This window comes from Oncorhynchus tshawytscha, linkage group LG01 (assembly GCF_018296145.1).
Source record: "Oncorhynchus tshawytscha isolate Ot180627B linkage group LG01, Otsh_v2.0, whole genome shotgun sequence".
Classification (NCBI taxonomy): Eukaryota; Metazoa; Chordata; class Actinopteri; order Salmoniformes; family Salmonidae; genus Oncorhynchus; species Oncorhynchus tshawytscha.
In genome coordinates, this window is record NC_056429.1 from 10294193 (window position 1) to 10314429 (window position 20237).

General features: G+C 42.5%; 1 protein-coding gene across 2 annotated transcripts in view; it reads left to right on the forward strand.

Annotated features, from left to right (window-relative positions):
* LOC112258953 (protein inscuteable homolog) overlaps nt 1-20237 on the forward strand; it is an 81408-nt gene that overhangs the window by 20727 nt on the left and 40444 nt on the right. The window contains exons 1-2 of one of the 2 annotated variants that reach the window (XM_042329519.1): nt 10597-10730; nt 16479-16879. In XM_042329519.1, coding sequence (XP_042185453.1) covers nt 16497-16879 — 383 coding nt within the window. In that variant the 5' untranslated portion in view covers nt 10597-10730; nt 16479-16496. Of the gene's footprint in view, nt 1-10596; nt 10731-16478; nt 16880-20237 lie in introns of those variants that run through there. The other variant, XM_042329476.1, reaches the window with a different exon arrangement.

Here is a 20237-nt window from a genome sequence, read left to right on the forward strand (position 1 = left end):
AATTATAGTGGTTAACATTATTTTTTTCAAGCCCTTATTCAACCACAAAGACCAGAGAGGTTTTCCAATGCCTCACAAAGACGGGCACTGATTGGTAGATGGGTAAAAAAAACAGACATTGAATATCCCTTTGAGCATGGTGAAGTTATTATTTAGGCTTTGGGTGGTGTATCGCCCAGTCACTTCAAAAGATACAGGCGTCCTTCCTAAATCAGTTGCCGGAGAGGAAGGAAACCTCTCAGGGATTTCATCATGAGGCCAATAGTAATTTTAAAACAGTTACAGTTTAATGGCTGTGATAGGAGAAAACTGAGGATGGATCAACAACACTGTAGCTACTCCACAATACTAACCTAAACGACAGTGAGTAAAGAAGGAAGCCTGTCCAGAATATGAATCCTGGTTGCAACAAGGCACTAAAGTAATACGGCAAAGAATGTGGCAAAGAAATGTACTTTTTGTCCTGAAGGCAAAGCATTGTGTTTTGGGCCAAATCCAACACATCACTGAGTTCCACTCGTGTTATGGGTATGCTTGTCATCGGCACGGACTGGGGAATTTATGAGGATTTTTTTTTTTTTAACGAATGGAGTTAAGCAACAGGAAAAATCTTAGAGGTTCATTCTGCTTTACACCAGACACTGGGAGATGAATTCAGCTTTCAGCAGGACAATTACCTAAAACAAGGTTTCCCAAACTTGGTTAACTTTCACTATGGGGTATTGTGTGTAGATGGGTGATGGGAAATAATTGATTTAATCCATTTTGAATTCAGGCTGTAACACAACAAAATGTGTAATATGTCAAGGGGTGTGAATACTTTCTGAAGGCACTGTAGTGTACTACTTTTTACCAGGGCCCCTAGGGAAGAGGGTGCCATTTGGTACACGTGCCATGTGTTTTTAGACCCATTTGCAGATGAAAGGCTGAGGTTATTTCTTAGCAGCAGCAGTATTATTAGTAGCATCAGTGTACACAACATTATTGTGCCCTTGTGCAGCCTGTGTGTTTGTGTATGCATGTTTTAGGATTAAAAGAAATGGAATAGAGATAAGCAGAGGTAAAATCCCAGAGGAACACCTGGCTCAGTCTGCTTTCCAACAGGCACTGGAAGACTAATTCATGTTTCTGCAGGACAATGACCTAAAACACTAGGTCAAATCTACACTGAAGTTGCTAACCAAGATGACATTGAATGTTCCTGAGTGGCTTAGTTACAGTTTTTTACTTTGTCTTGAAAATATATGGCAAGACTTGAAAATGGCGGTCTAGCAATCATCAACAACTAACTTGAAGAATTAAAAAAATTATGATTGGCAAATATTGTATAATCCAAGGGCCTCATATATCAATATGTATAAACTATTTCTAAAATACTACTTACGAACAGAATTTAGAATGGTTGTACGGATAAAAAAAGTGTGATTTATCAAACAATTCTACTAGCTCACTCTGTTGTGGCTTGACCAGTGAAATAGCTACAAAGAGAGGACCATTGAGACAATTCAAGTTGCTTCAGCAATGGCAAATGTACTTCAAATGTGTCGGCAACACTCACCAATAAGCCCTCCATCCTCAACAGCTCCCTCCTGTAGGCATATAGGTCAACATTGCTGTTCTGCAGAATAAACGAGTCGTGAGTTCCACCTGGCTACCTTTCCACCACATTTAGCAATGTATTTTGCACATCACATAACCTATCACTGGCACATAAAGCCTTTTCTGTTCACATAGTTCGTATTTCGTATTTGGGAACCCATTGAGGGTTGCGTGCTCAGCCCCCTCCTGTACTCCCTGTTCACTCATGACTGCACGGCCAGGCACGACCCCAACACCATCAATACATTTGCTCAACAGTGGTAGGCCTGATGACGGACAACAACGAACAGCCTATAGGGAGAAGGTCAGAGACCTGGCCATGTGGTGCCAGGAAAATAACCTCTCCCTCATCGTGATCAAGACAGAGATGATTGTGGACTACAGGAAAAAGAGGACTGAGCACGCCCCCATTCTCATCGATGGGGCTGCAGTGGAGCAGGTGGAGAGCTTCAAGGTCCTTGGTGTCCACATCACCAACAAAATATCATGGTCCAAGCACACCAAGACAGTTGTGAAGAGGGCACAACAAACCTATTCCCCCTCAGGAGACTGAAAAGATTTGGCATGGGTCCTCAGATCCTCAAAAGGTTCTACAGCTGTACCATCGAGAGCATGCTGACTGGTTGCATCACTGCCTGGAATGGCAACTGCTCGGCCTCCGACCGCAAGGCACTACAGAGGGTAGTGTGAACGGCCCAGTACATCAATAGGGCCAAGCTTCCTGCCATCCAGGATCTCTTTACCAGGCGGTGTCAGAGGAAGGCCCTGAAAATTGTCACAGACTCCAGCCACCCAAGTCATAGACTGTTCTCTCTGCTACCACATGGCAAGCGGTACCCAGAGCGCCAAGTCTAGGTCCAAGAGGCTCCTAAACAGCTTCTACCCCCAAGTCATAAGACTTCTGAACATCTAGTCAATTGGCTGCCCAGACTATTCACATTGTGCCCCCCCCCACACCACTGCCACTCTCTGTTGTCATTTATGCATAGTCACTTTAATGAACTCTACCTACATGTACATAGTACCTCAACTAACCCATGCCCCCACACATTGACTCTGTACCAGCACCCCCCCTGTATATATTATTATTTTTTACTGCTCCTCTTCAATTATTTGTTACTTTTATCTCTTATTCTTATCCGTATTTTTTTAAACTGCACTGTCAGTTAGGGGTTCGTAAGTAAGCATTTCACTGTAAGGTCTACACCTGTTGTATTCGGTGCATGTGACTAATAGAATTTGATTTGAAGCGCAAACCAGAAGGGATGGCGTTTTGTTGCAGAATGCTGGGGTAGCCATGCTGGTTAAGTGTGCCTTGAATTCTAAATAAATCACAGACAGTGTCACCAGCAAAGCACCCCCACACCATCACATCTCCTCCTTCATGCTTCACGGTGGGAACCACACATGCGGAGATCATCCGTTCACCTACTCTGCGTCTCACAAAGACATGGCGGTTGGAAACAAAATTCTGAAATTTGGACACATCAGACTAAAGGACAGATTTTCACCGGTCTAATGTCCAAAGCTTGTGTTTCTTGGTCCTAGCAAGTATCTTCTTCTTATTGATGTCCCAGTAGTGTTTCTTTGCAGCAATTCGATCCCACGAAGGCCTGATTCACGCAGTCTCCTTTGAACAGTTGATGTTCAGATGTGTCTGTTACTTTTATTTGGCTTGCAATCTGAGGTGCAGTTAACTCTAATGAATTTATCCCCTGCAGCAGAGATCACTCTTTCCTGTGGCGGTCCTCATGAGAGCCAGTTTCATCATAGAGCTTGATGGTTTTTGCGACGGCACTTGAATAAACTTTTTAAGTTTTTGACATTTTCCAGATTGACTGACCTTCACCAACCTTTTCTGAGTCAAGATCACTTTCTGTGTCAAAATGCCGAGATCTACCGCTCTGATTCTTTATTAACATGACTTAAGAAACGTAAGCCTATGTAACATTAACCAGTTAAAAGCAGTACTGTAGCAATGAGGTATGTACAGTAAGCTATAGGCCCAATACATTTCACTGCATATTGGCTTTGCTTGAATTTACCTGCCAATGCATTGTTGTTATATTTAAACATTTGAGGAAGGCTATATTATCACACCGGTAATAGATCCATTGTTGTATTACTTGTGAGTCACAGCTGAGTGAGAATATATTTAAATGATTAGCTTTTTATTTTACTGGGCTGATGGTGCCTGCATCTGATGGTCAGTTCCAGGGAGGGAGAGAGCAGCAGACTGAGGGTCCATCTCTCTACATGCCTCCACACTCTCTCTTTCCTCCACTGACACTTACCAAAAAGGGACACTGTCTTCCAGCTGATGGCACCGCATTATTTCTGCCTCATGAACAAATTTATGCTGTTACTCCTATGAACAGAGGAAGTGAAATATTCCTCTATATTAAAAAAGACCCAAGCCGCTAATAATAGTAACAACGCAGGCCTATATAAACACGTCCCTCCTCATTCATTACTGCTGCACTGAACGCGCATTTTATGGCTTATAAAAGTGTTGAATACAAAGTGTTGACAGTGCTGAGTAAGAACTTAAACATGAACTCATAAAAACAGCAGCTCTTTGCTGTATTAGTTGATAGTCTCTCTCTAGTCATGGTTTTGAAATATCACAGTATTCATTTTGCTAGCTTTCTTGTATGCCTGCTACATTACTGCAGACTCGGTCATCTGAGGAATTAGATTGGCCAGCGGAGGCATAGTGCACTTGATTTCCTCTCCAGGCACACCGGGAAGGCAGAGTTTGTACCTTCAGACACATGAAATGGCAACAGTTTTCCTACCCGGCGCGCAGGGCAGCTGATTTGGCTACACCTACCACCAACAGCCCGGGACTAATATTTTTTGGGGGGGAAACAAGGCTTTATCGTTGTTTTTTTTACAGAAATGTTTGGCGATCGACTAGAAATGCCTTGGAGATCTTGGAGGTATTAGAGTTGTTCTTGCCATAATATGGACTTGGTTTTAGGGCTTTCTTCTGTATACCACCCCTACCTTTTCACAATACAACTGACTGTCTCAAACGCATTAAGAAGGAAAGAAATGCCAAACGTTCATATTGATAAATCTCCCGTTTGCATGGAAATGATTGCAATAAATGGTTTACGCACAGATTTGATGCATGATTGATAAATGAGGCCCCAGGTGTGCAAAGACTTAAAGACTTACCCAAAAAGACTGTAATTGCTGTCAAAGGTGTTTCTAACATGTATTGACTGAATACATATCTAATCAATATATATTAGTGTTTTATTTTTCATACATTTAGAAAACGAAAAAAAGTTGATTCCCCTTTGACATTGGAGTATTTTGTGTAGATCATTGACCAAAAAAGGACAATTCAGTCCATTTTAATCCCACTTTGTAACGCAACAAAACTTGGAAAAAGTCAAAGGGGTTGAATACTTTCAAAGGCACTGTATATTTACAATATGCAAATGCAGCCGCGTTTTTTAAAATCTCAATTTCAAATAATTTCTGGCTAACAATTATGTACCTGTAATTGTTTTCAATTAAAATGGTCAAAAATAAACAAAAATGGCTTTTTCCCAAGCAATACTTTTGTGAGGACTGTGTGAGTCATCTGAGTGGGTGGGGAAAACTGAAAACTAGCTGTTATTGGCAGAGAGATTTGTATTTCTTTCTTATTGGTCAATTAACTAATTTACTGCTTGGTGATGTCACCAGGCAGGCCAAAACTCTATCCCGCCAAAACAGGCTGAGACTGGGCCTTTAAACAAATGAAATGGAGAAACAGGATTATGCAGGTAAAGAGAGACTGCTTCAGAGTGAGACAAATATGAGATATCAGATGCAGCCATGTAAGGTCATGAGACCAAGTTGATGAGACAATGGAGATTCACACAATATGATGAGATGAGGAAAGAGGGAAATGAAAGGAGCTACAGGAGTAAAGTTCATACTGTCAGCTACAGATAGACAGGCACACTTAACGTGTCAGACATCCATCTTTTTCTTTGTCTGATGGCAGGCTCAGACTCTTCCTCTGTTTCATTCCACAATGGACCACTTAAGTGAGGCAGAGAGGGGCTCATATACCTTACCTCAACGATGTCCCAATATGCTCCCCCTATAAGCTCTAGTTTTCTTATGATGTCACCAATGAAACTTGGTTCACTATATACTACCTAAACCTTTCCATTCTGTGTCGTCCTGACATTCACTCTCTTCCTTTTCATACACTCTCCCTCTCGCAGTCTTTCTTTCTTAGTACCCCTCCTGATTTTCCCTCTGCTGTGTCCTCCCTTTCTCTTCTGCTCTGTGTATTTCCATCCTTTCACCATCTCTTCTCCCCTCTCTCTCTCTTTCCGTCATCCCTATATCTGTAAGTCTCCCTCGGAGAGAGAGAGCGCACTAAGAGTTGGCCTCTACCTGGCTCTGGGTGACCCCCTCCCATCCGTGCTGTGGAGATGGAACTCTCATAGTAGGGGGCCCTAATTAGCCCTGACACTGTATACAGTGACTCACTTGGCACAGGTCCTTCTTCCCTCCCCTCCGCCCTCGCCTGTCCCCTTAGCTCCACAGGAATCAGCGACTTTCGATAACAGCAACTTCACCCCCCAAAAACAGGCCACCCCTCCCCTCCAGTGCATTCTCCCACCCACTCATTCCCAGCATTGCTCCGCAAGTGTCTCTGCCTCTCACATCAGCATCCCGTTTGACACCTTTTTGTGTCATTAGCTGCCCAGTGAGACTTTCTGTGGTTCGTGCTGTAGGACCTGAACTATAATAGCTATTGTATCAAGTTATTGTTTGATAGTGGATAATGGCATTTTAAAAGGTGCACTTCCAGGACTATAAGGTACTTCGGAAAAAGTGAACATGAGATTATATCAGGCTGTAACCCTTACCCTTTACATTCACTTCAAATACTTTTCAATTCGACCATATTTGAATACCATCAAAGATTTCATAAACCTCTTAGGCGTCAGGTAAAATTATGAATTGAATGGTGTTCATTTGTGTTTTACCCAAAAGACTCAGACTTTTCTTTTTCCATCTACACGGGCTGGCATCGGTGTCTCACATGGCTCCAGCAGACCTGCTCTCACCTGGGACCAAAGCCAGGCCCCTGGTACTTTAACACCTTCTCACACCTGGGGCCAAAGCCAGGCCCCTGGTACTTTAACACCTTCTCACAAAGAAAATGTTTCCATTATGCAGAGGTTGTTGATTCTGCTCTTCACAAGTCCTCACTGTCATCACTATAGCTATGGAAACAATTTCTCTAGTGTAACACTGAGGTAACAGTAAAAAAGTAGCTTTTCACCTGAAAAGCTGATTACGTGAAGCTAGGCTGACTGGGAGCTGTCATTGCTTCCCGTGGTTACTCTGTTTGACTGCTCTGTCTAAAATGATTGAGCTGAATTTTGAAGGCTATATTGTTTTGACGGACCAATTTAAAGGCCTCGTGTGGGAGGTGTGAGAATTAATAAAACATGGCAGTGTTGCTATTTCAAAATAGGGAGACACGTTGAATGTACACAACTGAATCTCATTGCACAACTTTTTAATGACAAGTGTTGGAGAACTTTTCTCGAAGTTCAACTTGATTTACTTTACTGTACTTTATTAGGTTTAATTGACAGGGACAATGCACATTTACGTAAATGTGCCAGAGTTACTCAGCCGTCTAATTTTCAACAGTAGTCCCAGGGCTGGTGTAACGGCTCCTGGCTGACTGACGGCTCTCACAGTAGTCCCAGGGCTGGAAGATAAAAAGTAATTCCTGTATTTGGAAAGAGTGCTGCTTAAATATTTGTTTGATTGGTGTGTTTGAGAACCACTCTAAAAGTGAAGTTTAACATATATGAACACAATAACACAGAGAAACACAACATAAATATCCCTGTTGCCCTTAAGCTGCCTCTTATATCCAGTCTTTTCTGCTGGTGTGAATGTGGTGCAATCCCAACTACCAGAGTTGAGCTCCAACAAGATCATAGCTTTCCACTTCTAAATGCGAAGCTTCTTAGTTCACACTTGCATTGTAACGGTTTTCTAGGTGTGAATGAGAGTCGGACCAAAATGCGGCGTGTAGATTGCGATCCATGTTTAATGAACAAACGTAAAACACGAATCAATATTCAACACTACAAAAACAAAGAACATAACGAAACCGAAACAGCCTATACTAGTGTAAACTAACACAGAGACAGGAACAAGGACACTAAGGACAATCACCCACAAAACCCAACACAAAACAGGCTACGTAAATATGGTTCCCAATCAGAGACAATGACTAACACCTGCCTCTGATTGAGAACCATATCAGGCCAAACATAGAAATAGACAAACCAGACACACAACATAGAATGCCCACCAAGCTCACGTCCTGACCAACACTAAAACAAGGAAAACACATATGAACGATGGTCAGAACGTGACATGCATGATGAATCGGGAGGTATTTCAGCTAAACAAGTGAAGCTTAAGTGGACAGGCTAGCTCCGTTCCCATGTGTCCATTTCTTACGAAAACACAGTTTAAGCACAAACAGACTATAGAGATTTTCCTTAGCTGAAATATTGTGGTACTTTCTCTTTAACGTCTCATTCACATACTTGTTCTCACTCGCTTACTCCTATGGTGATATGTAAACTAGCTAGCTATGCTAGTTATCCCTATGGCTCCTCCTGGACACAAAAGCTGTGGAATGTTCGACTGCTATGTAATATCTGTAATATCATCATGTGACATGGTAGGAATCATAGTTTTGGTCAGTGTTTCCCCTAGGACCCTTATTAAGGCGGATATTCAAAAACAATCAAATCACCCCTTAGACCTGTGTAGAGGAGAACTTATACCTGTGTGTGTGTGTGTGTGTGTGTGTGTGTGTGTGTGTGTGTGTGTGTGTGTGTGTGTGTGTGTGTGTGTGTGTGTGTGTGTGTGTGGTGTTGCGTTGCTGCGGTGTTTGAAAACCATGCTGTTTTAAAGAACTGTTTGGGATGTGGTCAATTATACTAAGGTATGTGTTTACTTTGATTATCAATGTCTGATTATTCAAATGAGACAGACTAATTCTATAATTGTGCCCAAAACCTGTAGTTGGTGATGGGGAAATTAAGAGTCCTGAAGCACTGAGGCTCTCCAGCCAATTGTGTCAAAAATAAGTTAATTACACAAGGCATTGACCAACACAGTGTACAGCAGTGGCACCTTGTGTTCAAAAGAATTTAGAGCAGCCAAATTATTATAGATGATGTCCCACACGCTGTAGCGTGTGCGCAGAGTAGCTTTTTTGTCTTATACCGAAATCAATACCAAACCAATCAGGTGGTGGTTCGATGACTCAAAGCTTCGGATATCATTGATCACATGCTTCTGATAAAGTGATACAGGCATCGGCACACCGCTTTGAATTAAACTGCTTAGCAATTTCGGTGCATGTCTCGGAGCTCCGGTATCAAACGTAAAATCACTACCTGTAGTCTGAAGATGCAGTTATGTTACAGATAGCATAATACTTATGCTACGTGATTTCATACACATCATTTTCTCAAAATTAGCCAGCAGTTAACCCAGTCCATGGGCCTAATAGAAGCAATTTCCCCCCTCTGTTAGCATTGGCAAGCCATAAGATAATTCAAACCTAAAATACCACTGCTACTGTTATCTTGGTAATGCAGCACTTTTAGACTTACTTGATATATCTGCTGGAGGGGATTTTTTTATTCTGGAAAGAACCTGTAGATCTTTGCAACATTCTTAAACCTAGGGCAGGTTCTTTAGCCTACAAGCTAGCCCACTGATTATTTGGTTGTTTACTATTTGGTGTTAATCTGCTTAGCCACCTCTAGCATAGCTATTTTTTAAATATGCTGTCTTGGTTCTTTTCGCACAGTTTCCACCGGTGGAGTTATTGCAAGGTTCTGTCAGTATAATGTCATTGTAGACTCAGCATTATGACGGTTGCCACGGGCCGCACCGCAGATATTGAGATGGGTGCGATGCAATACTTTGCTCTCACACAGTATCTGTACATGAACGGGCTTCATGCTTCAACAACGTGGTAGCTACGGGACCAGAACAGCAACATTTAGTCTCTGGCTTCTAGGCTCGTAGCTGTTGTTGAAATCGGTCCAAAATTCTGTTGACTTCGCATCGCTCAGTCTACCTTTAATTATGTTAGCATTTGCCTAATCTTTCGTAGACAGACTACATAAACATAAATGGTACCATAGATCTGTCATGACACAACGGGGGATGCGTGAGATCAGCCAAATTAATTCCGGTGGTTGGGTTTTTCGTCACTGGTTATTTGGACCAATCACGATTTCGCAGGTGTTAGCATCTTTCAAACTTGAAAGGGGAAGGAACATTTGGCCCATAAACTTGCCTGTGAATTGCAAAGAGAAAAGGTGGAGTTCTTCGTTCCAGCTTCGATTCTTGTTCTCTTAAAACGTATGGACCCAGAACTTATTAGAACATCTGACCTATTACACAAGACTTTAGTTCTGAGTTAACCGAGATTAGCATTGACCAAATACTGTACCTTTGTCATTATGGCTAAATTCACCTTTAGCATTGAGACACAAACACCAGCATGGTGGGCAGTGGCTATCACTAAACCTCCCATAGCACTTCAGTAGTCTGTTCCAGCATTGCTAGCTTTTGTTGATAGCATGCTATGCTTTTTGATAGCTGCCTCTGGCACTGTGACCAGGCTCTGTTAGCGCTGCCTGTGGGTCTCAGAGGACAGAGCACACATTGAGGCAGCCCACTGCGTCTAGACTAGAGCAGAGCAAGGTTCCGTCATGTTCCCACCACCCACCCAGTAATCCTTCCCAGGCCTTCCCCTCCCCATGACAGGCCAATGGCTGAGGTTGTGACTACGGTTTCCTCCTGTGAACCTCCTCTCACAGCTCAATGAGATGACTGGCAAGACAGTATGCTGACCGGTCAACTCATACTGTGCATATCAGGTCTATTTAAAGTCCAGGGAGGGCAGATAGCTGCTTTAGTTAGATACTGGGAACCCACTCTCCCAAGGGAAAACAGGACTGTGAGGGATCGGTTTGAGAACTTTGTCTTGCACCACTCTGAACTTCGACAGTCACAACAAAAACGTTGAATCAGGGTTATTTTATTAGATGGTAAGTAGGTTGGTTTATTTCTTCTTAAACGGCACGTATGTGTGCAGTTTCTTTTTAGTTATATGCCATTTTATTTCCTTCGGCAACCTAATAAGGAGGCTATAAGGCAGTATTATGCTTTGTGTTTTTTGCTTGTTTTTTAGGACCCGATTGCTGAATCCAGTCAGTGGTTTCATGCAGAGACTGAAAAGGGCTGAATGTTCCCCCACAATGCATTAACAAGTCCTGAACATGTATTTTTAACTGGTTCTGCAATTACTAAGACCACAGACAATGTTTACACTATCTTTCACAAAATAAAGGAAAATAGCAATGACTGTGTGTGTGTGTCAATTGTAAGGTAGCTCAGTTTTTAAATGGCCAACATTCAGTATTTCTATAGTAATCAGAATACACTTACAGTTAGGTTGTAACCTTTTCTGCAGTGTATGTCACATGGTTTGCTACCCCATACTGTTAAGGTACTTGAATATGTTGTTGTGAATTAGATAGATGGATCTCATGTACGAGGGATGGATACTACATCAAATCAAATCAAATCAAATCAAATTTTATTTGTCACATACACATGGTTAGCAGATGTTAATGCGAGTGTAGCGAAATGCTTGTGCTTCTAGTTCCGACAATGCAGTAATAACGAACAAGTAATCTAACTAACAATTCCAAAAAACTACTGTCTTATACACAGTGTAAGGGAATAAAGAATATGTACATAAGGATATATGAATGAGTGATGGTACAGAGCAGCATAGGCAAGATACAGTAGATGATATCGAGTACAGTATATACATATGAGATGAGTATGTAAACCAAGTGGCATAGTTAAAGTGGCTAGTGATACATGTATTACATAAGGATGCAGTCGATGATATAGAGTACAGTATCTACGTATGCATATGAGATGAATAATGTAGGGTAAGTAACATTATATAAGGTAGCATTGTTTAAAGTGGCTAGTGATATATTTACATCATTTCCCATCAATTCCCATTATTAAAGTGGCTGGAGTAGAGTCAGTGTCATTGACAGTGTGTTGGCAGTAGCCACTCAATGTTAGTGGTGGCTGTTTAACAGTCTGATGGCCTTGAGATAGAAGCTGTTTTTCAGTCTCTCGGTCCCAGCTTTGATGCACCTGTACTGACCTCGCCTTCTGGATGACAGCGGGGTGAACAGGCAGTGGCTCGGGTGGTTGATGTCCTTGATGATCTTTATGGCCTTCCTGTAGCATCGGGTGGTGTAGGTGTCCTGGAGGGCAGGTAGTTTGCCCCCGGTGATGCGTTGTGCAGACCTCACTACCCTCTGGAGAGCCTTACGTTTGAGGGCGGTGCAGTTGCCATACCAGGCGGTGATACAGCCCGCCAGGATGCTCTCGATTGTGCATCTGTAGAAGTTTGTGAGTGCTTTTGGTGACAAGCCAAATTTCTTCAGCCTCCTGAGGTTGAAGAGGCGCTGCTGCGCCTTCCTCACGATGCTGTCTGTGTGAGTGGACCAATTCAGTTTGTCTGTGATGTGTATGCCGAGGAACTTAAAACTTACTACCCTCTCCACTACTGTTCCATCGATGTGGATAGGGGGGTGTTCCCTCTGCTGTTTCCTGAAGTCCACAATCATCTCCTTAGTTTTGTTGACGTTGAGTGTGAGGTTATTTACATAAGACATCACACAAAGTGCCGCAATAAATTAAAGTGCACACCAGAGTGATTTCCCTCTGCAGTCCTTAGACACAAAACCCACTTGCCGGTTATTTTATCCCACGTAACATGGCTAAAACAGTGTCCTTTGTTTCTGCACCTAAGCCAACCACCTTCTCCATTGCAGAAAGACATTGGGGCATTCAGATTTCCTTCCAGACTTGAAAAGAACTGACCATCCCAGGGAGCAAGATTCGTCACTGTCATTTGCAATCAGTAAAATGCCTATATGTCAGAACAACGACATGTTCTAGTAGTAGCATGTTGTGCAAGTAACAACCCGGCGACTGTGGTAACACGTTAAAGGTATGCTACCATCTTCAGCGTCATCACTCAATACGTCTTTATGTTTACACAATCACTTATGTTGTTTACAAGTATATCAACTGAAAGTCATTTTTTAAAGTTGGATTTCATTAAAATAAAGAGTCACGCTTAGAAGGATTATTCAACAAGAACTTGAATTTAGGTTCTTTTGAATGTTACTGTGTTATAACATAGTTATTACATAGTTACTAATAGTTACATAGTTACTAAGTCCTTTTAAGGAGTGCAGAAAATGTATAATCCAAGGCCATGAAATTAAAATCAAATCACATTTTATTGGTCACATATTTAGCAGATGTTATTGCCGGTGTAGCGAAATGCTTGTGGTGTAGTGAAATGCTTGTGGTGTAGTGAAATGCTTGTGGTGTAGTGAAATGCTTGTGGTGTAAAATGCTTGTGGTGTAGTGAAATGCTTGTGGTGTAGTGAAATGCTTGTGGTGTAAAATGCTTGTGGTGTAGTGAAATGCTTGTGGTGTAGTGAAATGCTTGTGGTGTAGTGAAATGCTTGTGGTGTAGTGAAATGCTTGTGGTGTAGTGAAATGCTTGTGGTATAGTGAAATGCTTGTGGTATAGTGAAATGCTTGTGGTATAGTGAAATGCTTGTGGTATAGTGAAATGCTTGTGGTATAGTGAAATGCTTGTGGTGTAGTGAAATGCTTGTGGTGTAGTGAAATGCTTGTGGTGTAGTGAAATGCTTGTGGGAAATTGACTACAGGCTCAGCCATAAACGTTCGACACTTCCTCACGCATCATTGGAGATCATGGAGACCAAAGAGATCACTTTCAGTAGGACATCGCTTGACTTGTCACCTACATATGCACCATGAGAGCTGTGACTGGATTGATTCAATCGGACACATTAGACTCCTCCCCTCAATTTGTATGATAATGCAGATGAGTGTTTTTAAGGAGGCGACTTGTCTATTGAAATGGAATGTCTTTCTTTTTTGATTTTCATGGCCACCTGTATCAATAGTACAATGGTTCCAGTCCTTTTTTCGATTGGATAACAGATGTTGCTTAGGTATTGCCAAAGGGAAATTGTCTGTATGTAATACCAACATTGTGTGAGTTTAATTTATTTAATATGTCCAGTATATTGTGAATTCCATTCTATTATTTTCTGTTACTCTGTAAAATGACTTGTGCAATATTCATATTAGCGATTACACAACTAGAGCAAGATCTTTGTCTTGTCCTCATAGGGCTGTGGTATTGACTGCATATTCATTTGGCACGTGACACTATCAGATTTGCTATCTCTTAGGTGCTTAGACTGCAGCGAAACAGCTCTCACTTTTTCCACCTTCTTACTCACCCATCCCATTGCCTCCCCATGCCTCTTTCCTCCACATAGTCCCCCCTTTCTCATCCATCCCCCATGCCTCTTTCCTCCACATAGTCCCCCTTTCTCATCCATCCCCCATGCCTCTTTCCTCCACATAGTCCCCCTTCTCTCTCATCCATCCCCCCATGCCTCTTTCCTCCACATAGTCCCCCTTCTTCTCATCCATCCCCCATGCCTCTTTCCTCCACATAGTCCCCCTTCTTTCTCATCCATCCCCCATGCCTCTTTCCTCCACATAGTCCCCCTTCTCTCTCATCCATCCCCCCCCATGCCTCTTTCCTCCACATAGTCCCCCCTTCTCATCCATCCCCCATGCCTCTTTCCTCCACATAGTCCCCCCTTCTCTCATCCATCCCCCATGCCTCTTTCCTCCACATAGTCCCCCTTTCTCTCATCCATCCCCCATGCCTCTTTCCTCCACATAGTCCCCCTTCTTTCTCATCCATCCCCCATGCCTCTTTCCTCCACATAGTCCCCCTTTCTCATCCATCCCCCCACGCCTCTTTCCTCCACATAGTCCCCCTTCTCTCTCTCATCCATCCCCCCATGCCTCTTTCCTCCACATAGTCCCCCTTCTCTCTCATCCATCCCCCATGCCTCTTTCCTCCACATAGTCCCCCTTCTTTCAGTAGATTTCCGTAATTCTCTTGTGAATAACACGATTTGACATAATTTTCTCTACACCAATGTCAGCACAATGGCAACAATGACATTGTTCAATAGTCCCCACCCCATTCAATCTGGACACACTAATTTGCCTATTTGCCGTTTCACACATGCTAAAGGAATACCAGGTGAGCTGTGTGTTTTGTACAGTGTATGCTCATGTGATGAGCTGTGTGTTTTGTACAGTGTATGCTCGTGTGATGAGCTGTGTGTTTTGTACAGTGTATGCTCATGTGATGAGCTGTGTGTTTTGTACAGTGTATGCTCGTGATGATGAGCTGTTTTGTACAGTGTTTTGTGATGAGCAGTGTATGCTCATGTGATGAGCTGTGTGTTTTGTACAGTGTATGCTCGTGTGATGAGCTGTGTGTTTTGTACAGTGTATGCTCATGTGATGAGCTGTGTGTTTTGTACAGTGTATGCTTGTGTGATGAGCTGTGTGTTTTGTACAGTGTATGCTCATGTGATGAGCTGTGTGTTTTGTACAGTGTATGCTCATGTGATGAGCTGTGTGTTTTGTACAGTGTATGCTCATGTGATGAGCTGTGTGTTTTGTACAGTGTATGCTCGTGTGATGAGCTGTGTGTTTTGTACAGTGTATGCTCATGTGATGAGCTGTGTGTTTTGTACAGTGTATGCTCATGTGATGAGCTGTGTGTTTTGTACAGTGTATGCTTGTGTGATGAGCTGTGTGTTTTGTACAGTGTATGCTCATGTGATGAGCTGTGTGTTTTGTACAGTGTATGCTCATGTGATGAGCTGTGTGTTTTGTACAGTGTATGCTCATGTGATGAGCTGTGTGTTTTGTACAGTGTATGCTCATGTGATGAGCTGTGTGTTTTGTACAGTGTATGCTCATGTGATGGGAACAGATGGGAATTAAATAAAGGATTTACAGCCCTGCTCTTTTATACTTTATGTTAGTAACATCTATTGATTCAATAACACTCTCTCACCATTTAATAAGGCAAACCACAGCAGCTAAGCCTGTTCCATGTCACTGGGCCAGAGAAGTTGTGGCTATGGGTATCATATGTAGCTACTATATGTGCTAATCATAGTCTCACAGTAAACATGACATCTGTCATCATTCCAGAGCAGGATGTCATTAACTAAATGGATTACAATATGAGACCTGCCCCCCTCATGCCTTGACAGGGTTTAAAAATGGACTAATCTAAATGGGATACATCAATAAAAATGCCGAATAAAGTTGCAGGCACTTAAGCGCTAGCTCCCTTGCTTTGGCTCAAAGTGGAGAGTCACTGGCTGGCAGCCAGCCAATAAATTAGAAGATAAGAAATATTACTCCACTGGCACAATGGGGCCTGTAGCAATTCAAAACCGGGGCTTTATTGATAATTGAATTACTCTGAGAGAAAAAAGACAAGACAAGAATAGAAGGCTTGGGTGTAGATCAATAAGGAGCGATTGTAGTCGATGCGGTGCCATGGCAAGCTACACATCCAGAGAGGCAGTGTGTGTGTGTGTCAGCTCGTGCGCATCTGTCTGTGTATGATCACGTTAAGTGTCCAGGTCTTTCCATTAAAAAGTTTGATTTAGGATTCCAATAAAGTATACAATTGTCAAGCGGATAAATGTTGCGATAAATTGTGTGTTACTCACTCTACATTACTATCTGGTGGAATAGAGAGAAAACAATGTGTGCTTATGGTTTGTATAATAATGATCATATCTAATGTTTTTTTATTGCAGGTGCTGTGCTGAAGTGGTATGGACACAGATAGAATGGCTAGTCCTCAGAGCTCCAGGATGGCTAGTCCTCAGAGCTCCAGGATGGCTAGTCCTCAGAGCTCCAGGATGGCTAGTCCTCAGAGCTCCAGGATGGCTAGTCCTCAGAGCTCCAGGATGGCTAGTCCTCAGAGCTCCAGGATGGCTAGTCCTCAGAGCTCAAGAATGGCTAGTCCTCAGAGCTCAAGAATGGCTAGTCCTCAGAGCTCAAGAATTGCAAGTCGTCAGAGCTCCAGGATGGCTAGTCCTCAGAGCTCAAGAATGGCTAGTCCTCAGAGCTCCAGAATGGCTAGTCCTCAGAGCTCAAGAATGGCTAGTCCTCAGAGCTCCAGACACAGTAGCTCTGTTTCATCTTCTCCAATGAGGTAAGTGCACCCAACTTGCACTATGCCGATATGACATAAAAATATTATTCTGTAGCTATGTGAGTGTCATCCTCCCATCACGTTCCCATGAGACAGACGCACACATTCAAGCACACATGGATCTACACATTCATTCACAAACACACAGGCTGCACAAGGGCACAATAATGTTGTGTACACCGATGCTACTAATAATACTGCTGCTGCTAAGAAATAACCTCAGCCTTTCATCTGCAAATGGGTCTAAAAACACATGGCCCGTGTACCAAATGGCACCCTCTTCCCTAGGGGCCCTGGTAAAAAGTAGTACACTACAGTGCCTTCAGAAAGTATTCACACCCCTTGACATATTACACATTTTGTTGTGTTACAGCCTGAATTCAAAATGGATTAAATCAATTATTTCCCATCACCCATCTACACACAATACCCCATAGTGAAAGTTAACCAAGTTTGGGAAACCTTGTTTTAGGTAATTGTCCTGCTGAAAGCTGAATTCATCTCACAGTGTCTGGTGTTAAGCAGAATGAACCTCTAAGATTTTTCCTGTTGCTTAACTCCATTCGGTATCTTTTTTATTCTGATAAACTCCCCAGTCCTTAACGATTACAAGCATACCTATAACATGATGCAGCCACCAATATGCTTGAAAATATGGAGAGCTGTACTCAGTAATGTGTTGTATTGGATTTGCCCCAAACATAACACTTTATATTCAGGACAAAATTGCTATTCCACATTTTTGGAGTATTATTTTAGTGCCTTGTTGCAAACTATGCATGTTTTGGAATATTTTTATTCTTTGCAGGCTTTCTTTTTTTTCACTCAGTCAATTCTAATATTTTTGGTTATGGGAAATGATTCTCTACACTATACATACCTGTTTTGTCACAAACTGAAATTTGGCGAACTATTAGAATTTTAGCAACAAGGAAATGGAGGAGCGATTTCTGCACAGTATATCTTTAAAAACATTTTTACTACTGAACTTGTTTAGGCTTGCCATAACAAGGAATGAATACTTAAGGACTCAATTGTAATTCATATGTACAAAATTCAAAAAACATAATTCCACTTTGACGTTATGGGGTATTGTGTGTACGCCAGTGACAATTTTTTTGAAAATTCAGGCTGTAACACAACAAAATGTGGAAAAAGTCAAGGGGTGTGAATACTTTCTGAAAGCACTGTATGTAGGGAATAAGTTGCCATTTGGAACACAGCCATTGTATTTTCCATTTTCTCCTGTTGACAATGTGCTTTAATGGTGACAATATAGAGATTTTGATGTGAGGGCACTTCTCTTCGAGTGAGGAAAAAGGTACACAGTGGTAGTAGTGGCATTCGTGGACTACAGGAAAAGGCGGGCCGGACAGGCCCCCATTAACATTAACGGGGCTGTAGTGGAACGGGTCGAGAGTTTCAAGGTCCTTGGTGTTTACATCACCAACGAACTATCATGGTCCAAACACACCAAGACAGTCGTGGAGAGGGCACGACAAAACCTTTTCCCCCTCGGGAGACTGAAAAGATTTGGCATGGGTCCCCAGATCCTCAAAAAGATCTACAGCTGCACCATCGAGAAAATCCTGACCGGTTGCATCACCTCCTGGTATGGTAACTGCTCGGGATCTGACCATAAGGCGCTACAAAAGGTAGTGCGTACGGCCCAGTACATCACTGGGGCCAAGCTTCCTGCCATCCAGCACCTATATAATAGGCGGTGTCAGAGGAAACCCCATAAAATTGTCAGAGTGACAATTGTGTGACCCAGTGACCCAAGTCATAGACTGTTTTCTCTGCTATCGCACGGCAAGCAGTACCGGAGAGCCAAGTCTAGGACCGAAAGGCTCCTTAATAACAGCTTCTACCCCCAAGCCATGAGAATGCTGAACAATTCATCAAATGGCCACCGGACTATTTCATTGACACCCCCCCATTTGTTTTGTACACTGCTGCTACTCGCTGTTTATTATCTATGCATAGTCACTTCACCCCTACCTACATGTACAAATTACCTCTAACCTGTACCCCCGCACACTTACTCGGTATCGGTACCCACTGTACATAGCCTCGTTATTGTTATCTTTTGTGCTACTATTTTTTACTTTAGTTTATTTGGTGCTTGTAAGTTAGCATTTCACAGTAAGGTCTACACTTGTTGTATTCGGTGCATGTGACAAATACAGTTTGATTTGATATGGTGTCATTTTGCAGTCTCTGCCTGGGTTTGAGAGGTAATGCACCACAGCCCTGCCACTGTTGGTAATGTGGCTCTGCCTGCAATCAGGGTGGGAGTGTTTCAGTTGCCCAGACACACACAGTGTAGAAATTGACTCAATCCGCCAATGCACGCAAACGAACTGCGAGGGCTGTTTTGTGACTGAAGATTCCAACATATGGCACTTGTGTACGACCAGGCAGGAACGAGACATGCTCTCACACAATCCGTTTTCAAACAAAGAACAAGCACATGGCACATCATGAAAAAAGGACATACACATAAGCGGATATCACAAACATCTGCATCTAGACATTAGAGCTGGACTCCTTAATGGTGAAGCCGACACGTCTGTTTGGGATATTACAAACATCTGCATCTAGACATTAGAGCTGGACTCCTTAATGGTGAAGCCGACACGTCTGTTTGGGATATTACAAACATCTGCATCTAGACATTAGAGCTGGACTCCTTAATGGTGAAGCCGACACGTCTGTTTGGGATATTACAAGAAAGTTACTGCAAACAACAAACCCAGTTTTTTCCACCTGGCATCATTGTGCGTGTGATAGAACAGAAGAATATGTACTGCAAAAAAAGATGTATAATAATTACCACGCCGCTCGACACACCTTCGTTTCTTCCATAAAACAAAAACAATAACAAAAGGTGCTGGGGCGGACAGTGGTGCCATTTCCCATAATCCATCTTTAACCTAGAAATTAACAGAGGATATTATTCCTGCATGCAAACGATTTGGTTGGTCACCCTCTGCCTCAGGTTCCAGCCAGATGTGTGGGTGTGGGTGTATTTGTGTGTGTGAGAGATTTTATTTTATTTAACCTTTATTTAACTAGGCAAGTCAGTTAAGAACAAATTCTTATTTACAATGACGGCCTACCAAAAGGCAAAAGGCCTCTTGCAGGGATGGTGGTTGGGATTAAAAATAAGAATGCAGGACATAACACACATCACGACAAGAGAGACGCCACAACACTACATAAAGAGATAGCTAAGACAACAACACAGCATGGCAGCAACACATGACAACACAGCATGGTAGCAACACAACATGACAACAACATGGTAGCAACACAACATGGCAGCAGTCCAACATGGTAGAAACACAAAATGACA